The 19,878-nt window shown below is 53.6% G+C and overlaps 2 protein-coding genes across 2 annotated transcripts; both read left to right on the top strand.

Annotated features, from left to right (window-relative positions):
• Positions 1 to 2,038: 2,038 nt before the first annotated feature.
• Positions 2,039 to 4,224, top strand: LAMTOR5 (late endosomal/lysosomal adaptor, MAPK and MTOR activator 5). Its single transcript, XM_074163446.1, has 4 exons — positions 2,039 to 2,110; positions 2,270 to 2,331; positions 2,898 to 3,015; positions 3,862 to 4,224. The coding sequence occupies exons 1-4, from the start codon at positions 2,076 to 2,078 to the stop codon at positions 3,920 to 3,922; spliced, it is 276 nt and encodes a 91-aa protein (XP_074019547.1). The 5' UTR covers positions 2,039 to 2,075; the 3' UTR covers positions 3,923 to 4,224.
• Positions 4,225 to 6,043: 1,819 nt separating this feature from the next.
• SLC16A4 (solute carrier family 16 member 4) lies at positions 6,044 to 19,652 on the top strand. Its single transcript, XM_074163383.1, has 9 exons — positions 6,044 to 6,059; positions 6,594 to 6,694; positions 7,855 to 7,987; positions 8,738 to 8,881; positions 9,868 to 10,029; positions 10,577 to 11,125; positions 12,428 to 12,639; positions 13,847 to 13,940; positions 19,296 to 19,652. The coding sequence occupies exons 1-9, from the start codon at positions 6,044 to 6,046 to the stop codon at positions 19,448 to 19,450; spliced, it is 1,566 nt and encodes a 521-aa protein (XP_074019484.1). The 3' UTR covers positions 19,451 to 19,652.
• Positions 19,653 to 19,878: the final 226 nt, after the last annotated feature.

The raw sequence follows: 19,878 nt of genomic DNA on the forward strand, positions 1-19,878 counted from the left end.
CTGCAGCTGGGAATGGCTCAGGAACGGTTGTTTTGGGGAGGTTTCCTTGATAAGATGCTGATGGGGAGGGGATGCAGCTCCCGGCCCTCGTAGGACATATTTTTGTCCTGGGTTGCTTCCTGGGGGGGTGGGAAAAAAAAATCTCCCCCCAAAAAAGGCAATATAAGTCCAAGGCGTCTCTGTGGGGCGGGATGCAGGGGGGAGCCCCTGGGCAGGAGGGATCGGGGTGCTCGGCGCTGCCTGAGAGAGCTCCCAGCTGGATCGAGGGGAAAGAAAAATAAAAAATGAAAAAAAAAAACAAACCCAAAAAAAAAGATAAAAAATTAAAAAATAACGACAACCCTGCCGCATTTCACTTCCCTGCCCCATCAATAACATTTTAATTTTCCCACCTGACAAGCCGAGATCTACGGCCGGGCGCAGCCGGGAACGGCTTCAGCCGGCACCTTATTAGCGTCGCCGAGCTTTGCGATGCGCCCACCATAAATCTCCTCCTACTCCCTGCTGGCAAGGGGGGGCACACACACGTTCGGAGGGGTCATTTTGGCGGGGGGAGGTGTCAGTTTTGGGGGGGGCTCCTCACAGGAGAGCCAGGCTGAGCGTCGCTTTTAACACCCTCTCTGCCCCATGGGACCGGGATGGGGGTCTTGGACACCCACCCTCCTCCCCCGGCACCATATGCACCAGCACAGCGTGGTCCTTCCTGCTGCAAATATTGGGCTCCTGCCCATGTCCCCGTGTCCCCATGTCCTTGTGTCCCCATGTCCTTGTGTCTCCATGTCCCCGTGTCCTCATGCCCTGTATCCCCATACGCATGTCCTCATGTCCCCGTGTCCTCGTGCCCTTTGTCCCTGTGCCCCCATGTCCCCATACCCGTGTCCTCATGTCCTTGTGTCCCCATGTCCTTGTGTCTCCGTGTCTCCATGTCCCCATGTCTTCATGCCCTGTATCCCCATACCCGTGCCCCCATGTCCTTGTGTCTCCATGTCCCCATGTCCTCGTGCCCTGTATCCCCATACCCATGTCCTCGTGTCCCCGTGTCCTCATGCCCTTTGTCCCCGTGTCCCCATGTCCCCATACCCGTGCCCCCATGTCCTCGTGTCTCCATGTCCCCATGTCCTCGTGCCCTGTGTCCCCATATCCATGTCCCTATGTCCCCATATCCATGTCCCCATGTCCTGGTGTCCCCGTGTCCTCGTGTCTCCATGTCCACATGTCCTCTTGTCTCCATGTCCTTGTGCCCTGTGTCCCCATATCCATGTCCCTATGTCCCCATACCCATGTCCCCATATCCATGTCCCCATGTCCTGGTGTCCCCGTGTCCCCATGTCCTGGTGTCCCCATGTCCACATGTCCTCGTGTCCCCGTGTCCTCGTGCCCTGTGTCCCCATACCCATGTCCCTATGTTCCCATACCCGTGTCCCCATAGCCGTGCCCACGTGTCCCCATGCCCGTGTCTCCATGTTCCCGTTTCACTGTGTCCCCATACACCCGCACCCTCGTGTCCCTGTGTCCCCATGTCCCTGCATCCCTGCCATGGTCCAGCTGGGAGAGGATGCTCTGCCCGGGAAGGGTGCGCGGGGTCACTGCTACTAAAAAAAAAAAAAAAAACCCTTGAATTTCATTTTGGGGAATGATAATTTGGAGGGGGACAGGGACTAAGCGCGCTGGGGAGTATGAAAAGTGGAGAAAAGGGAGGAAAAATACCCTAAAAACTACATCCGTGCCACCCACTCTGCAGGAAAACAGCCGCCGTGGGAGGGCTGCTTCGGGGAGCAAGGGGGTGCGGGCTCTGGATTTGCAATTAACCCCCCCAAATTAGCGCACGTATGAGCCTGCGGCCGCTGCTTCCTCGCCCAGAGCCCCGGGGGGCTCCCGGGACCGGGGGACACAGACAGAGGGACGGGAACGGCTCGGCCTCGCGGGTAGCGGTGGGGGGGGGGGGGGGCCGCCTTCGCGCAGCGAGGCCTTTTGGCCCCGCGGAGCCGCCGTCCCCGCGCGTCACGTGGGTGACGCCGCTGCCAGGAGCGGCGGGGCAGGGCGGAAGTGGGGGGGGGGGCGCGGGGCCCGGTAGCATGGAGGGGACGCTGGAGCAGCACCTGGAGGACACGTACGGGCCCGGGGGAGGGAGTACGGGGGGGACACGGGGGACAGAGGCAGAGCTGGCCGTGCCCCACCGGGGCCGCGGGTGGCGGGGGAGGGGGAGCTGGGCCTAGGCCGGGGGGTGCGGGGCCGGCCCGGCGCTGATCGCTGCTGTCTCCCCCCGCAGCATGAAGAGCCCGGCCGTGGTGGGCGTCCTCTGCACCGACTCGCAGGGGCTCAACCTGGGCTGTAAGTAACCGAGCACCGCGGGGAAGGGTTGGGGAAGGCCTAACCGGGGCCTGCCCCACCGGAGACCCCAGGTTGGGGGGGTACCGGGGCCGGCCCAGGCGCTGTAAGGACTCCGGGGGGTCGGGGGGCACCGGGGCCGGGCCTGCGGGAGCCCACCCTGTTTGGGGGCACTAGGCCTGGTCTGTGCAGCGGCCTCCCACACACAGTTTGGGGGCACCGGGCTCTGCCTTGCGGGAGCTCTCCAGGTTTAGGGGCACTTGGCCCAGCCCTACTGCAGCCTTTCCCCTCCCAGCCTGCTCCAGTGGGGTCCCCAAGGTCCCCCTGGCCCCCTGCCGCACCCTGGGACTCTGCATCCCGCCCCCCCCCTCCCCGGGAGGAAAAACTCCCATCAGCTCTTCCTGCCCCTTAAATTCAGGCCAAAAATGGTGGTTTGAGGGCAACAGTTAGGGGAGAAGCTGCATCAGGCCACAGGGGAGGCAAATGGGCCCAGCGCTGGGGGAGGCTGTTTCACACAAAGTGCTGTCACAGCCCCCGTGGCTTCAATCAACATCTCCCACCCCTCACAGGCCGAGGAACCCTCTCGGATGAGCACGCTGGTGTCATCTCCGTCCTCGCCCAGCAGGCAGCCAAGCTCACCTCCGACCCGACCGATACGCCTGTGGTGTGCCTGGAGTCAGACAGCGGGTGAGCGTCCAGCCCGGGGCGGGGGGGTCCCACTTTTCCCCTGTGTTTGCCTTTTCCGCCCAACCCTGGGGCCCTCCCCAGAGTCGGATTCTGAGAGCAGCTCTACTCACCTAGAGCTAAACTGGCAGATGTGGAGGAAGCCCCATCTCTGAAGCCATGGGGGCAAGGTAGTCACTGCCATAGGCACGTGAATTCATAGAATCATTATGGAATGGTTTGGGTTGGAAGGGACCTTGAAGATCATCTCGTTCCAACCCCCTGCCCTGGGCAGGGACACCTCCCACCAGACCAGGTTGCTCCAAGCCCCCTCCAACCTGGCCTTGAACCCCTCCAGGGATGGGGCAGCCACAGCTTCTCGGGGCAACCTGGGCCAGGCTCTCACCACCCTCACAGCAAAGAATTTCTTCCCCACATCTCATCTCAATCTCCCCTCTTCCAGTGTCAAACCCTTCCCCCTCCTCCTATGGCTCCCCTCCCTCATCAAGAGTCCCCCCCCAGCTTTCCTGGAGCCCCTTTAGGGACTGAAAGGGGCTCTAAGGTGGTGTATATATATAAGGTATAATTTATTAGTTTAACAGCACCTCAGGGAGCAGTAGGAAACCTTTCAGAGCCTGGTGGCTACTGCAGCTCAGTACTTCTTCCCCGCTTGGGCTAATTAAGCCCAGGCTGCAGCCGGTCAGCGTGGAAGGCAGAGACTTCTCATGGGAGCAGGCAGAAGGGATGCAGCGAGCGACAGGTTTAGCGCAGAGTTGGGGATGCTGCAGCCACGCAGTGACAGCTCTGTCCAGTTTCCCACCCTCCTCCTCCTCGCTGGCTTCTCAACCACCTCATTCCTTCTTGTTCTAGGAATATCATGATCCAGAAGCACGACAGCATCACCGTAGCAGTGCACAAACTGGCATCCTGACCTTCGGGAACCCGCTCAGAGTTCCACTCCCCGCTCCGGCCCAGCTCCTCTTCACTGGATCCCCCACTTCCCTCTGCTGCTCCGGCGCGGAACGTGCTCCTAATCCCAAACCTGGGCTGAAGGCTCTCCCTCTCCACTTAACAGTTCCTGTGCAGCTATCGGGGTCTCCAACTCACATTTTAGTACTTGTTCTGCTGAGGATGAAACGCAGGTCACTCACCAGGCTCGGGTGATGATCAGATAGTACGAGGTGTGTGTGTGTGTGTGGCCTTATTTGTCGGAGAAATCAATAAATGACCTGCAAAAACACACTTTTGCTTTTCTTTGCTCTGTGAAAACCATTGCCCGTTGCTTTGCCTTCTTTCCGTACTTCTCCCAATTCCTTATTAGCGTTTCTCCAGGGAAAAGGAGCAGTACACAAAGGTTTGAATTAACGGAGGCTCCTCCAGCGGAAAAGGTAGAAGCACTATCCGAGGAATTTCTCCTGGGAAATGTTTAGCTTTTCCCAGTTAAACATTCGTTGCGAGAGTTACTGGCTTACTCTGCCTTGGATTGAAGGTCAAACCTAAACGTGCTGGCCCTGCCTGGTCCCTGCGTGAACTGTGAAGGGATTTTAACATCCTCACAAATCCTGGCCTCCCTCCTCCTCGCAGATTCGAGCAGGGAAACAACCCCACAGAAAGGTTCCCGCCCCCCCGCCCTTGAAAATCTGCTGCACCCAAAGGCTTCCTGTGTGTAAGGGAGTAAAAAGGAGCTGGGCTGCAGCTGTGTGTGTGTGTGTGTGTGTGTGGAGCAGGAGGGAAGCTTCGCAGCCGAGCAGGAGCTTACAAATTGGGCTGGATCAGGGAAAAAAAATGACATTCGGGCTGCTTTGACGGTCACAGTCTGGCAGCCGTTGCTGCGGGTGAAACGGGCAGCGGGGACGAGCCCACCCTGCGCATCTGGGCTCCCTCGTCTGTCCGGGTCGGTGTTAATTCTGTGTAATGACATTAATTCTGCCCAACGACAGGCCTTGGCGTGTCCAAGCTCTGCGGGGGTGTTGAGGGGGTCCCTGTGTCCCCTCTCCCTGGCAGCCCGCGGGGCTGGGAGCAGCTTGAGCCTGAGTTTCTCCTCCCAGACATCCCAGAGCTCCAAGATGCTGCCTCCTTCTCCCCGGCAGCCCCCTGCCAAGCCCCCCCCCCCCCCCCATCCTTCAAACCGTACTCACTGCAAAAACCATTCCACTTAAATAAAAGCTTAATGCACCTATTAAAAGTCCGACTACAGGGAAAGCTCCTCCACGGGCTCTGGTACCTCCTGGGCTCCCGCAGTCGGGGGGGGGGACGGTGCCTTCTCTGCCAAGGGAGGGGAGCAGAGATCAGTATCAGGATTCCACAATTTTATCTGCCCTCAGGAATGCCAACTGGGGGTGACGGGTCAACCGAAACGGGGCGGGAGGGGGGAAGAAGCGTGAGGGCTGTATTTACCCGGGAGCTTGTGCATATTTACAATGGAGGCACGGAGCCAACTCAAACCCCGCTCGGCCGCCAGCTCTGCTCAAGGGCTGCTCCGCTCCGGCTCCGGAGCATCTTAGCTGGAAAACCTCAAGCTTTTCAGACTATCCCCTCCTAAACGACGCAGTTTCCCGGGCCAAGGGCCATGCAGGCAGAGCAGGCAGGGATGGGGCTCTGCTCCCCACCAGCCCCAGGCTTGGCTTCAGTCCACCGTTGCCACCTACTGCTCTGCTCAACATCTGGCAAGACCCGGGGCTTTGCCTGGAGCTATAACCCTTGCAGGCTTCCCCTCCTCTTTTCCTCCCAATAGGATTTCTGCTCCGAAAAGGCCTGGGTTTCCTGCTCCCGGCTGGGGAAGGGGAGGGACTCCTGGCCCTGGGGCCCCGTAAGCCAGGCTCTGCCTCCGGGGAGGAGGAGGACGGGCTCTGGCCACGCAGCCCCAGCGTTTGCCGGGCTCCATGTCCCGCTTCGGGACTCGTCGGGAAGGACAGACACTGTCATCCTCAACGGAGGCGAATGAAGGACCAGACTTTGGGGTGCCAAGTCAGGAAAGGGGGATTTAGTCTCTGGAGCAAATGAAAAGACGATTCCTCTTTGCAACCGACTGTTTCGGGAAGGATTTTCCAGCATGGAGCAGCGAGGCGGTAAGGAAAAGCTTCAGGTTCATCACCCCCAGCTGCTCCGGGGTCCCGCTGCTCCCTCGGGCAGGATCCAGCCATTGCCAGAGGTGCGGGATGGGCGAGGGGAGGGACAGGAGATGAGCAGAGGAAGACGAGGAATGGAGAGTTTCCCAGGGGAGCTCACAGACGGATACAGACCCTGAACCCCCCAACTTCTGGCACAAACCAACCCAACTGCCCGCTCTACAGCAGCTGTTAAGGTGCTGCTCGCTTAAAATCCCTTAAAGCTTAAGGAATTTGGTGGGAAAGAGAAAGGATATCACTGCTTGCAAACAGCTTAATAGTATCCAACGTAACATCTGTTGGCAAAAAGGTTGGGAAAAGCTTTGCCCACCCTCAAAAACTCTTATAAGCTGAATAATGGGGTAGTTGCCACTACTTATTAACAGCAAAGGAGGTAAAGGGCTCAAAGGCAGCTGATGTTGTCACGGGAGCAGTTTTTGAACTGGAACAGCAACGGAGCAAGGTGTTAACGTGTCCTGAAATTCTCATTTCCAGGGAAAAGGAAGGAGGAAGAGCTGGAGGCTCCGGCAGCCGGGAAGAGCCCAGGCGCCGCAGCCGGAGGGTGGGCATGGGGAGTGGTGTTCCACTTCTTCCTGGTAAGCAGAGAACACGTTCACCTAAACCCTCCCGGGGCCGGGGTGGATAGAAAGTCTCCAGTCTCATCCCCGCGGAGCAGAGGACGGGACAGGCTGATCCCACCGAGCTAAGGGCAGAACCCAGCCGTGCCTTGCCATCACCCGTTTCACCGGGGGCTGAGCAGAGACACACCTTCCCCTACGCAAATGCCACCTGAAAACCTCTCGGTGATGTATAAACGAAGGCGCCCAACCTGCAGCCCAGGGCCAAAAGACAGCTTGCAAGGATGAGGTGACTTTTCCCTACTCATACCCACCACCAAAGGAGTGTCAAACCCCAAAGGGGTGTCTTCTACTTCTGGATAAGGGTGAAATCCCACCTTGGGAAGCCAAGGATCGGGGCGGAGATGGGTCCCCAGGGACCGATTGCGGGTGCAGGCAGCACACACACACTCCGTTACTCTCTCTCGGGAGGACGGAGCATCTCAACACCACTCAAAGGCACTAATTCTCCATGTCACAGGCTCCTACCCCACACCACCTTCCCATCAGGGACGAAGGCAACGCCATCCTCCAGCGAGGCAAGCTGGGAAGCGCAGGAAAGCTTTCCCCGCTTCCCCTCCATCCCGAGTAACTCGCTGCCAATCATTAACCTCCCATGACCTGGGAGGAGGGAGGGAGTTAAAATTAAGGACACAAACTGTCCTTTGCCCCCGTTGTAGGACAAGCCTGGGAAACCGCTCCGGCTGATGTCCATCCCCGCTCAACACCCCATCAGCTGCCAGCGATCCATCATGGAATCACAGAACTGTCAGAGTTGGAAGGGACCTCTAGAGATCATCAGAGTGCCAAGTCACGATTATTTTTTAGTATTAAAAAATAACTTACAGAGAAAAAAAAAAAAAACCCGAAAGAGTCAGGCTCTAGAGTTATTTTATTCCTTTATCTTCACAAAAGCCAGTTTGGACAGACGGGTTTTTGAGGGTCTGTTACTAAACCGCAGCGTGGCCACCACCAATCCACCCTGCTGCTATCCCTCAACACACACCACACCAGTTAACGCGTCCCAGTTTGTTTCTCCCCAAACACAACAAATTACCCACACAAGAAGAGCAGAAGGAAAAGCTTTTTCCTCCTGCCTGACCCCTGTGGCATCTTACCTCCGTCCGCTTCCGATTCAGGTCAACGTCCTGGTGATGGGGATGCTCAAGACCTTTGGGATTTTCTTCGTGGCTTTCCAAGAGGAGGTGGGGGGCTCCTCGGAGCAGGTCAGCTGGATCGGCTCCATCATGTCCTCCCTACGCTTCTTAGGAGGTGAGGGGGTGGCCATAAGGGTGGGGGCAGCGCCTCAACCTCAAGCCCATTTCATATAAGGGGCCCTGGGGATGTTCTGCAGATCCAATCCATGTCCATCCCAGTCTGCTGCAAGGACACCCACACGTGTTTCAGCAGGAGCATGGCCCAAGGACAGGGACCACCTGTGTCACACCTCTTCAAAATAAACCTAGCAGGTTTATTTTATACATTCAGACCAAAGTCTCGCCCCTAACACCAATATTATTGCCTCTGAGCAAACCCACTGCTGAGTAGCTCACGGCCGCTGAGCGTGGTGGGCGTTAGGAAGCACGTTGAGGGTGGTGAGAGCCTGGCCCAGGTTGCCCCGAGAAGCTGTGGCTGCCCCATCCCTGGAGGGGTTCAAGGCCAGGTTGGAGGGGGCTTGGAGCAACCTGGTGTGGTGGGAGGTGTCCCTGCCCAGGGCAGGGGGTGGCACTGGGTGGGCTTTGAAGGTCCCTTCCAACCCAAACCATTCTACGATCCAAAAGTTTGGGCTTTGATCCCCCCCTGCCCCTTCCCCTGAGCTCTCAGAGTACGAGGCAAGGTCTCGACTGTTCTCCAGAACATTAACCCATTTCAAATCTCTCATGTCACCCCCTCCCTCCTAGGGTGGCACATGGGCCACTCGTGGTAGCACCAGATGAACCGACCCCAGTACAAGTCCCTGAGCCCTGCAAAGAGTCATTGGGCACCTTCAACGTGAGATCTCCTCCCTCCTTTCCCTTCCAGCCCCGCTCGTGGCCGTGGTCTGCAGGAAGCTGGGTGAACGGCCGACCTCCATCATCGGGGCCGGCCTGGTGGGAGGGGGCTGCCTGCTGAGCACGCAGGCCACCAGCGTCCCCTTCCTCTGCGTCTCCATGGGACTCCTCCTGGGTGAGCGACTCACGGTCGGGCAGAGATCGTCCTGCGCACGATGAGTAAAAGCAGCTCCTTTAATGTTAAACCAGGCAGTTCCTTCAACAGCGAAGCATCCCCAGCTCCTTTCGATGAGATCAGCACGGGAAGGACATGGAGCTGTTGGAGCGGGGCCAGAGGAGGCCACGGAGATGCTGGGAGGGCTGGAGCCCCTCTGCTGTGAGGACAGGCTGAGAGAGTTGGGGGGGTTCAGCCTGGAGAAGAGAAGGCTCCGGGGAGACCTTGGAGCCCCTTCCAGTCCCTCAAGGGGCTCCAGGAAAGCTGGGGAGGGACTCTGGATCAGGGAGGGGAGCCATAGGAGGAGAGGGAAGGGTTTGACACTGAAAGAGGGGAGATGGAGCTGAGATGTGGGGAAGAACTTCTTTGCTGTGAGGGTGGTGAGAGCCTGGCCCAGGTTGCCCAGAGAAGCTGTGGCTGCCCCATCCCTGGAGGGGTTCAAGGCCAGGTTGGAGGGGGCTTGGAGCAACCTGGTGTGGTGGGAGGTGTCCCTGCCCAGGGCAGGGGGTGGCACTGGGTGGGCTTTAAGGTCCCTTCCAACCCAAACCGTTCCATCCTTCTATGTTGTGTGAAACCCTCAAGCTTCATGCTCAGGAGCATAAAATACCAGCTTCTACACACTAGACCCAATTAACCTTGCTTTTTTTTTCTGGACCCAACATGAATCCTTTTAAAATCCCTTACTCAAGGTACAGGGTCTCACCCCCACCCCCCCCCCCGACACTAACCTCCACGCACGAAATCTTATTCTCCACTGACTGCAACACCAAAATCCCCCGATTCCAGCTCACAAACCCTGCAGAGCAGCTCGATGGGGGACAACGAGCTTGGGACGGCATGACTTTAAAACCCCTAAGGTTCACGATATGAAGCAAGTCACTTTTTTTTTTTTGGGGGGGGGGGGGGGAGGGAGGGGGCTGGACATCTTATTTCTGCCCTCGTCGTAGGTTTGGGCTTCGCCTGCCTGTACCAGGCGGCGGCGGTGATGACGGCCAAGCGCTGCAGGACACGGCTGGCCTTCTCCAACGCCATCGCCCGCTCCGGGATGGGGCTGACCTTTCTGATCGCCCCCTTCACTCAGCTCCTCATCGATTTTTACGGTTGGCAAGGTGAGAGCATCTCCCCGTTTATTCAAATCCGTCAGCGTTAAGAGGGCGTTGGGAGGATATCCCGGCAGGGCAAGAAGTTCTTTTTAAAAATTAAAAATTGGACGCACCGAGGAACAACTCACTCTCTCTCAGGAGAGTTTGGGGACATCTTGTTAATGATTAAACACTTAATCAGTCATTAAAGTGAAGTCAGCATCAAAACAGAGCCCTCAGAAAGCAAAACCAAAACCGAAAAAATCCCTACTTTTACTACACTGATCCAAGGCCATCTTGAAGGGCCGTCACGTGTAACGGATTCCCTAATGAGGGAAAATAAAACAAGCTCCCAGATCCCAGAGGTAGCTCGGGATTTGTTGCGTGCACCACAGCGATTTCCAGCTAGAAAACCAGGAATAAAAGCTCCTGTAAGATACCTCTTCCTTACGCCAGAGCTTTCTCCACATTCAGTACAAACTACACCCCGTTCTAGAAAGATCGTTTCCTACAGCTCCTGCTTTCCCAGGCCAAGAAAAAAAAAAAAAAAGCAGCATCTTCTCTCTTCCCTCAGGTACTCTGCTGATTTTTGGAGGCATCATGTTAAACCTCGTACCTTCCAGCATGCTCCTGCGACCCGGCAGCCCCCGGCCACCACAATGCCCCTCTGCGGCAAACCAAGATCATGGGTCTTTGATGGCAAAGGAGGATTCAGAACCCCCTGATGGATGCTTGGATGGAGCCACTCAAAGGGAAATACAGCTCCGCGGTGCACAGGACCTTCTCACCACGGAGGGAGTCACGATTCCCCACGGCAGAGATGTCTCTGGTCCGGTAAATACACTGGATTTGGAAGGATTTGAGAAACTCCCCGTGGAGAGCTGCTCACCAGAAACAGCCGCTGAGGCCAAGAGAACCTATAAATCCCTTCCACCGACCGAGAAAGAAAACCCACAGCCTCTCCTCGACTTCTCCCCGCTGAAGGATCCCATCTTCGGCATTTTCACGTGGTCTTTCTTGTTCAGCCACTTGGCCTATTTCGTGCCCATGTTCCACCTGGTAGCAAGAGCCAGGACGCTGGGCATCAGCAGCATGGATGCCTCTTACCTCATTGCAGTGGCTGGTAGGCAAAAGAAGCTTTTAAACCTATTTATAATTACAACGATACCAAAATAGGGAAGAAAACCAACGCAAATCTTGCCAAGAAATAGTCCCAAGTATGTCCTACAATAAATCTTCATGGGAGAGGTTTAGCTCACGGCCCTCACCCCGCTTCGGTATATACAGTGTCGCCTTCTGTAGGTGTAAAAGTCGCTCTCAGGTGGTGGGTGGTTCTCTCAGCCGAAGGTAGATGATTCCCCAGCCTCGCTGCACCCAACAAACCCGAGTTCCCGATGACATGGGTGCTATCTCTCCTCCTAAAGCCTTCCCACCACGGCCCCTGCTCGGCTCAAACCCACAAGCCACAGGAATCCGGAGTCTTTCGGCATTCCAAGACCTCCCGCTTGACCCAGGAACGGGCGCAGAGAGAGGAAAAAAACCAATACTGGGGGAAAAAAAAAACCCACCTTAACGTGGATCTGGCCATTTTGATTGGGCACATTCACCTCCAAGGGAAAAAAAAAAGCCAAAATAACCCCCAAAAAAACCCAACATGCCTGATTATAAGCAGGGATTAAGTAGCATTGGGTTAAGAAAGTGGCTGCAACCTCAGTCATGATAAAATATTTTATTGTACAAAAATAAATTTTACTTCCACACTGCCGTATAATATATAGAAATGACAAACGCCCTCAAGGGATCCAGAAGGAGAACAAAGTGATTAATCTGATATTTGGAATTAAGAGTAGGAGGGACACAGCGGTCAGCAAGATCCTGGCTGACAGTGAGCGCTCCTCCGGTCTTTAGTTCATAAAAAAACATAGTGGGAAAATGCAAAATCCAAGTATCAAAAGTTTGCTGAGCCTTTAAAAAAATGCTGGTCTTCTGTCCTCCTTGGCTTCTTTATAAAAATTAACATCTCACGAGTGTTATTTCTCTATATTCTGCTTTTTCCTCTCTCTCGAAAAAAGAGATCGAACAGCAAGATCCTCTTTCCAATTTTTACTGAAGGGCACTTGAAAGATTTTCTGCTGAGCGCACAGCCCTTAATTGAATTTTTACAGACCACTCGTGCACCCACAGGCACTTGGCAATAGAAGGCACCGAGGTAAAGGAAAAAAAAAAAAAATAAACCCATGAATTTTACAACAGCCTAAAAACGCCTTCCTGTAACTTCCCGGCATCTCAGCCCTTCGTGGTTCTTACAGTGAGCGGGAGGTGGAACCGGAATGCGTTTCAGACCAAATCAGTGCAAAATAGCGAAAATTAAATAAAATAATAAAGTCTTTTTCGAGGCTCTGGTGAACTCCTCTCTCTCCCCCAGGCGTCACGGAGACGGTCAGCCAGTTGCTCTCGGGCTGGGTCGCCGACCAGAACTGGACCAAGAAGTATCACTACCACGTGGCTTACCTTGTCCTCGGCGGCGTCACCAACCTGCTCTGTCCTCTGGCCACCACCTTCCCCTTACTCATGACCTACGCCGTGGCCTTCGCCGTCTTCTGCGGTGGGTTCATGGCTCTGGTCCTTCCTGTGCTGGTGAGTAGGATATTCCATTTTTAAAAAAAGAAATTAGTACGTGGCATTTCCAACGGTATTCCAAAATTATCCGAAAACCCTCTCGGAAAGCTGAGTTACCCTGGGCAGCTGCAGACCTGCATGAGAGAGTTGGGGGGTTCAGCCTGGAGAAGAGAAGGCTCCAAGGAGACCTTCGAGCCCCTTCCAGTCCCTCAAGGGGCTCTGGGAAAGCTGGGGAGAGACTCTGGATCAGGGAGGGGAGCCATAGGAGGAGGGGGAAGGGTTTGACACTGAAAGAGGGGAGATGGAGATGAGATGTGGGGAAGAACTTCTTTGCTGTGAGGGTGGTGAGAGCCTGGCCCAGGTTGCCCAGAGAAGCTGTGGCTGCCCCATCCCTGGAGGGGTTCAAGGCCAGGTTGGAGGGGGCTTGGAGCAACCTGGTCTGGTGGGAGGTGTCCTTGCCCAGGGCAGGGGGTGGCACTGGGTGGGCTTTAAGGTCCCTTCCAACCCAAACATTCTATGATTCCATGGGAATTCCATTCCCTCCCTTCCAGCCTTCCAAGTCTGAGCCACTGGAGAGCCCCAAACCTCCTCTCTAACCCCCTTTCTGGTATCCCCAGCCCCAGTGCCACAGAAGCACTGGGAATTCCTTGCAGATTTTTAATGACCTGGCTCTGCTAACTGCCTTCCACGCTCTCCTTTCTAAAGGAGACTGCTCCAGCTCACAGGAAATGAATGCATTCATCCCTTTCCCCATCTCACTTCTGCTAAGACAGAGGGTTGTGCATGTTGGCTCCCAGTCCCAGAATTATCTCTGAGAATCACAGACCAGTTACGGCAGGATCCGGGTATTGAGGCATCGTTATAATCTGCCCTTTCTTTCTGGGAAGGAATTCAGAGTTTAAAACACCTTCCTCAAAGCTGTAGCAGCGTTACTGGTTTGGGGAGGTGCCCAAGCAGCTGGGAGGCAAGAAAGCATCTCTCATCCCAGTAATTTCCATGCTGGCCTTAAGGAGGCGAGCGGATTCCAGGCTGGATCAGACCTAGAGGTGCAAAGTCCTTGCAAAACCGCAGCTGAAGAGGAAACTCCCCAGGAAAAAAAAAAAAAAAAAAAAAAAAAGTAAAATAAAATAAAATAAAATAAAATAAAATAAAATAAAATAAATCTCTTGTACTTGCCTGTTCACATGAGCTCAATCGATAATTATCCATTTTGTTTAACGAACAGGTAGATCTGGTGGGAGTTCAAAAACTCCACAGCTACTTGGGGTTTGCTGCCTTCTTTGCTGGGATAGCAGCCGTCGGCGGACCCCCTCTGGCAGGTAACTCTGATTTTACGTATAATTTACACCCACCACAGACACACAGAGACCAAAAACGCTCCTGGTTCACTCTCCTGCCCAAATTCATCCAAGGAGGTTTTTTCTGTTCCAAGCTGGGGGGGGGGGGAAAAACCAACCCCAAAACATATCTGGGCTCCCCAATTCAAGAGGGATAGGGAACTACTGGAAAGAGTCCAGCGAAGGGCAACGAGGATGATTCAAGGATTGGAGCATCTCCCTTATGAAGAAAGGCTGAGAGAGCTGGGACTCTTCAGCCTGGAGAAGAGAAGGCTGAGGGGAGACCTTATCAATGCTTATAAGTATCTGAAGGGTGGGTTGAAGGAGGAGGGAGCCGGACTCTTCTCAGTGGTTGCCAGTGAGAAGACGAGGGGCAACGGGCACAAGCTGGAACATGGGAGGTTCCACTCAAATATGAGAAGAAACTTCTTCACAGTGAGGGTGCCAGAGCCCTGGAACAGGCTGCCCAGGGAGGGTGTGGAGTCCCCTTCTTCGGAGATTTTCAAGACCCGCCTGGATGCAGCCCTGAGTAACATGCTCTGACATGCTCTGGGCAATCCTGCTTCGGCAGGGGAGTGGGACTAGATGATCTTTATGGTCCCTTCCAACTCTAAAAATTCAGTGAAAATTCAGTGAAATTCAGTGAAAATATTTCCGAAATTGATCTTTCTACCCAGGCTCGGGAATTTGCAAAACCCAAGCAGCAGTTTTGGAAAAAAAGGAGGCTGAACCCCAGGTGCACATTTTAGACCACAGCAATTAGAGTAACGAGCACGTTAGCGTGGGGTTTACCCCCAACTGGGCATCGTAACCCTGAACTGGGAAGAGAGGGATTGGAGGGGAGGCGGGAGAGGAAGGTAAAAGAAGGACGGGCTCAGCAGCAGTCCCACCAAGCAGAGGCACCGGAACAGTCCCAGTAATCTCTTGTTTTGAAGAAGATTATGCAGCTCAACCACAACAGCTCCTGGGCCCAAAGATAAGGAGGATGAAAAGCCTTCCCTCTTCTCCTGCTGCCAGAAAACCAGAAAAAGGCAGTTTTGAGGATCCAGCAGATTTCGAGCGCTTAAAAACGAGTCTCCAGTCTCTGCTTAGGAGCGAGGGGCTTGTTCTCTTCCAAACATCTTGGCCAGGACAAAGCTCTTCCTTGCCCTGATGACCCTTGAGCCAGACTTCATGGCTGGAAACAGGCCCTGAGCTCTTCCTGGCTCCTCCTGATGCAAACAAACTAGAAAAAGGCTGCAAGGTCCAGTATCAGGGTGAGCGACGTCCCGTCCCCCACTGAGCCAATGTATTCTGAAGACGGAAAAAACACTTGGCAACGCTTAAAAAAGCATGGCCAGCAGGTGGAGGGAGGTCATCCTCCCCCTCTGCTCTGCCCTGGGGAGGGCACAGCTGGAGCACTGGGACCAGTTCTGGGCTCCCCAGTTCCAGAAGGAGAGGGAACTGCTGGAGAGAGTCCAGCAGAGGCTACGAAGATGCTCAGGGGCTGGAGCATCTCTGTGCTGAGGAAAGGCTGAGGGACCTGGGGCTGTTCAGCTGGAGAAGAGCAGCCTGAGAGGGGATCTCATCGATGCTGAGCAATAGCTAAAGGGTGGGGGGCAAGAGGATGGGGCCAGACTCTTCCCAGTGGTGCCCGGGGACAGGACAAGGGGCAACGGGCACAAACCAGGACACGGGAAATTCCATCTGAACATGAGGAAGAACTTCTTTCCTTTGGGGGTGTCAGAGCCCTGGAAGAGGCTGCCCAGAGAGGTGGTGGAGTCTCCTTCCTGGAGAGATTCAAACCTGCCTGGACACGTTCCTGTGGGACCTGCTCTGGGTGACCCATCTTTGGCGGGGGTTGGACTGGATGATCTCCAGAGGTCCCTTCCAACCCCTACCTACCATTCTGGGATTCTATAAACTTGTTCTTCATTTATTGCTTCCTACCCTCTGCTACCAGCCGCCCCACGCCTGGGGAGGCACTTCTGCTCGAAGCTGCCAAGGATTTGTTAAACACCAGCTCCACGCTGCAAAGTTTTAGCACATCGCCGCTGTGGAAAAAAAACACAAATCGATTTCCCTCCTCAATATTTCCAGGTTGGCGAAACTCCGTCTAGGGATGCAATTTTGAGCAGCTAAAGCGTTCCATTGGCAGCGTCCTTCACGCTGTCACGGTGATCCACAGCCTATATCGGATAAAAACCTTTTCTGCTGATACAAGACGAATGTCCACCAAAAAAGCAATCCCTGAACAACCCAACCACCGCAGTAAATCCCCCGACGCAGTAACGTAGAGTGTGAAAACAGCTAAATAATTTGGCTCTCTCTTATCCATGCATCATACGTGCTCAGGCAGCGCTTACGCTTTCATCCGCTTCCAATATATTTTCCCTAATGAGCCTTTTTTGCGCCCAGCGCTCAACGGCGCGAACTCCGCTGGATTTTGTAAAGCAAGCAGGATTCCTGCAGGAAAAAAAAAAAAAGAAAAAAAAAAAGAAAAGAAAAAAAAAAAGAAAAGAAAAAAAAAAAGAAAAGAAAAAAAAAAAGAAAAAAAAAAAAAAAGAAAAGAAAAAAAAAAAGCCTTCCACAGGAATCACTCTTCTTAATACCGGTGGGATAAATAAAAGCCAAATAAAAGCCAAGCAGCAAAACCTTCGCTGATCCGAGTCACCGTAGGCAGAGCGAGAGGCAAAGAATTCAGAGCTGAGGATTGAGGTTTGCCATCCAAGATAAATTCTGCAATTTTCTCTTCCAACGCAGCCGTATTAAGCGTGAAAAACTGAATATGCCCAGAAGCTACTGATTTAGTGTCCAAAAGCATCTGCTCCTTACAGAACAAGGCTGAAATGCCACGTGAGACCCTGGAGTTCGGTGCCTCTGACCGCTGCTGACCTCCCTCCACCTTCACTTCAGAACTACGATTTTATAAAACTCAAGCATTTTTAATGCAGCAAAACCCAAGGCGCAACGAGAACCGCAGAGGTTAAAAACCAGCTTATTCTGTGTACTGTGTACTAGAACAAAGCCTAAGCAAAACGCAACGAAAAGGTGACTTACCTGTAAAGCTCTTTAACTAAAAGCCTTTACACCCGGAGGCAGAAGCCCCCCTGGAAGCCCAGGATGAAAAGTTTGATGGTTCCTTCATCGCTCCTCATCCTCCAGCGCCGCAGGATGCCTCTGCCACGCCGGAAAAACCAAAAGAAAACAGAACAAACATTAATTTAGCAAGCCGCGAGCGAGCTGAGGAGAAGAGGGTGCATTTTATTTCCATGAGCGGTACAAATCAGTAACTCAAACTGCAAAAGAAATACAGCAAACCGTGTAATCCAAGATTACAAACCAGATTCCAGCACACACCCCCACACACACACACACCCCCACCCCCCCCAGCCCCAGCAAACTGGGGTGGCGAAGTGGGGAGAGGATGGAGTTATTAGAAAGCTGTGCTGGCACGGGCATTTAGATGCTCACATCTAAATTTTACCTGCATCTTCACACCAGGAATTGCTGCTCGGGGCATCAGGAATAGACAAAATTTGGGATTAGAGACGGGCAGCACAATGTAAAGGGTCTGACCAGGATTATGTCTACTTTGGACCACAGGGGTGCCAGGGGTTTACCGGCATTGCTTCGAAAACTGCTACTTTGCTCAAGTTTGCACTCCATGAGCTTCTAATTCAGCTTTCTGCAACAGGAATGAATTATTTTTCGGGTGGGGAGTGGGGGCACAGACACCTTTAAAAGGCTGGGGAGTCGTGCGGTGGAAGGCGAGGGCTGTGCTGCCGGCACGGAGGCAATGCCGGTCTTTCAGCACCAAGAAAAACCAGAAAAAATTAAAAATATCCTGAAGGATGCTTAAAAATGATAATTTAAGTAAATAAATCAGAGCTCCACTGGAGCTCTCTGCCTTCTGCATCTTACCAACGACTACGCGAGCATCCCTTCTCCTGTCCAAATCCCCCCGACTTTCAGCCAGCAAAACCAGATCCCACCTTTGAGAATAAACCGCTCTGCAAACCGTGAGGGTCCCGGGAGAGCCCCCCACATCCCGCGTCACGGGACCCTCCTTTCCCACACCAGGCTCCGTCTGCGTCGTGGCTCACGAGATATCCCTGAGGAAAAAAAAAAAAAAAAAACAAAAACGCAGAGCTGAAAATCCCCCTGAGAAAGGCAGGAGACAACAGAGAGCGAAGCCGGGGCAGAGCAGAGCCGCCCACGGACATTCCTCAGCTTTGGAAACCCCTCCTGCGGCTGTGAACGTCTACAGAAGGAAAGTGTCGGCACCTCTGGGTTGTCACAGATCCCCAAATTTTCCCGGCACCGTTTCCATCCCCACCCGGAGCCGCAGCGCTCGCAGACAACAGCGGCAGCCACAGGGCCCAGACCGGGGTCTCTGGGGACTCTACGCATCCCCCTCCCAACCAGGGCTGCTTTGAAAAATCCCAAATTTGGGCCGAAATATAAATCGTGGAAGTCCACGGAGGAATTATTGCATTTTCCATCAGCAGCAGATCTGGCTCAGCTGCTCTCCCGCCCCGGACACCCAACCATCCCGCGCCGGCTTTGGGACTATATTAAGGGTTGTTTTTTTTTTTTTTATTACGTGTAGCAGCTTTGTATATTTTAGATTCAAACCAGAGGAATTTATCCACCTTTAAAACGATCGTCTAGACACCAGATAACATGCTGGAACTAAACAAAACACTTTGAGGTCATTTTAAAAGTCCCCCTTGGAGATTCCTGAGTCTTTATGGAATTTGTATTTTCCTTTTAAGTGTTCACAAAGCTACTTTTAAGCAAGTTCCCGTCAAGCTCCTGGGATCTCTCACATTAGACAGGTTGCATTAAATCGGGGCTGCTCACAAGATTCTCCGGAGAAGCCGGGAGTTTGCAGCCCAGATGTTGCAAACACCAACACGTGCAAGTCATCTCAAGAGCCCAACGGGATCTTCCATCTGCTCCAGCAGCTACTTTTGGGCGGTTTATTTAAACAGGGTAAAAAAAAAAAAAAAAGAAAAAAAAGAAAAGAAGCAGGGATTAAATTTAAACAAATTAAACCCCACGTCCACTGCAAGGGTCAGGAGAAGTCAGCGCCGGGAACGACCTACAGTTTTGCCTGTTAAACCAACAGCAATAGCCCCAACTCTCCACGCACCGGCTGACAGCAGCAGGCACACCAAGAGTTAAGATAATTTAAAGAAAATATCTGAGGAATTCTTAAATGAGAACACACGTCCTTTGCTCGCCGCCCACCTCCCAAAATGATGATTTTTTTTTTGATTTTTTTTTAATTTTTTTTTTTTTTTTGCGGTGTGAAAAATCCAACAGCTTTAATAACAGTCTTTCCTCCTGCAGGGTGGCTGTATGACTACACCCAGACATATGTCTGCTCTTTCCTCTTCGCTGGAGCCTGCGCTCTCATCTCACCTCTCTCTTTCTTCTTTGAACCTTCGGCCCAGAAATGGAAGCTAAAAAAAGCCAACCCGAACAACGGCCCCACGCTTGGCTGAAGCCATTTCTGCGGCGGAGGTTTTAAAGGACTGTCTTTGATTGCATCCGCGATCGGAAGGCGATCGCTGGCACAGACCTTCTGTACCGGGGAATAGAAACGGCAGCAAAAATGAAAACTGGAATTTATTTTTTTTTAGATGCCACATTCCCCGTTTGGATAGCTAGATATTTCTCCCGCACGTGTGATTAAAGCCATCTCAGAAATATAGAGTGTGAAGCATTATTTGATGGGGAAAAAATAAGGCCCACGGCCCGGATGGACACGGGCTCCGCTTTGACTTTGCTTCTGAGCCGTGTCCTTCTGTATCTCAGGTTCATCCCCCTGTGTTTGGTCCCACGGCTCGGTACCGGAGCTGCCTCCCCCCCAGCTCTCCCAGCCACCGCGAGAGCCAAACTGACTCACCTCTTGGGAGGAGGCAGCCAAGGA

This window comes from Numenius arquata, chromosome 24 (assembly GCF_964106895.1).
Source record: "Numenius arquata chromosome 24, bNumArq3.hap1.1, whole genome shotgun sequence".
In the NCBI taxonomy this organism is placed as follows: Eukaryota; Metazoa; Chordata; class Aves; order Charadriiformes; family Scolopacidae; genus Numenius; species Numenius arquata.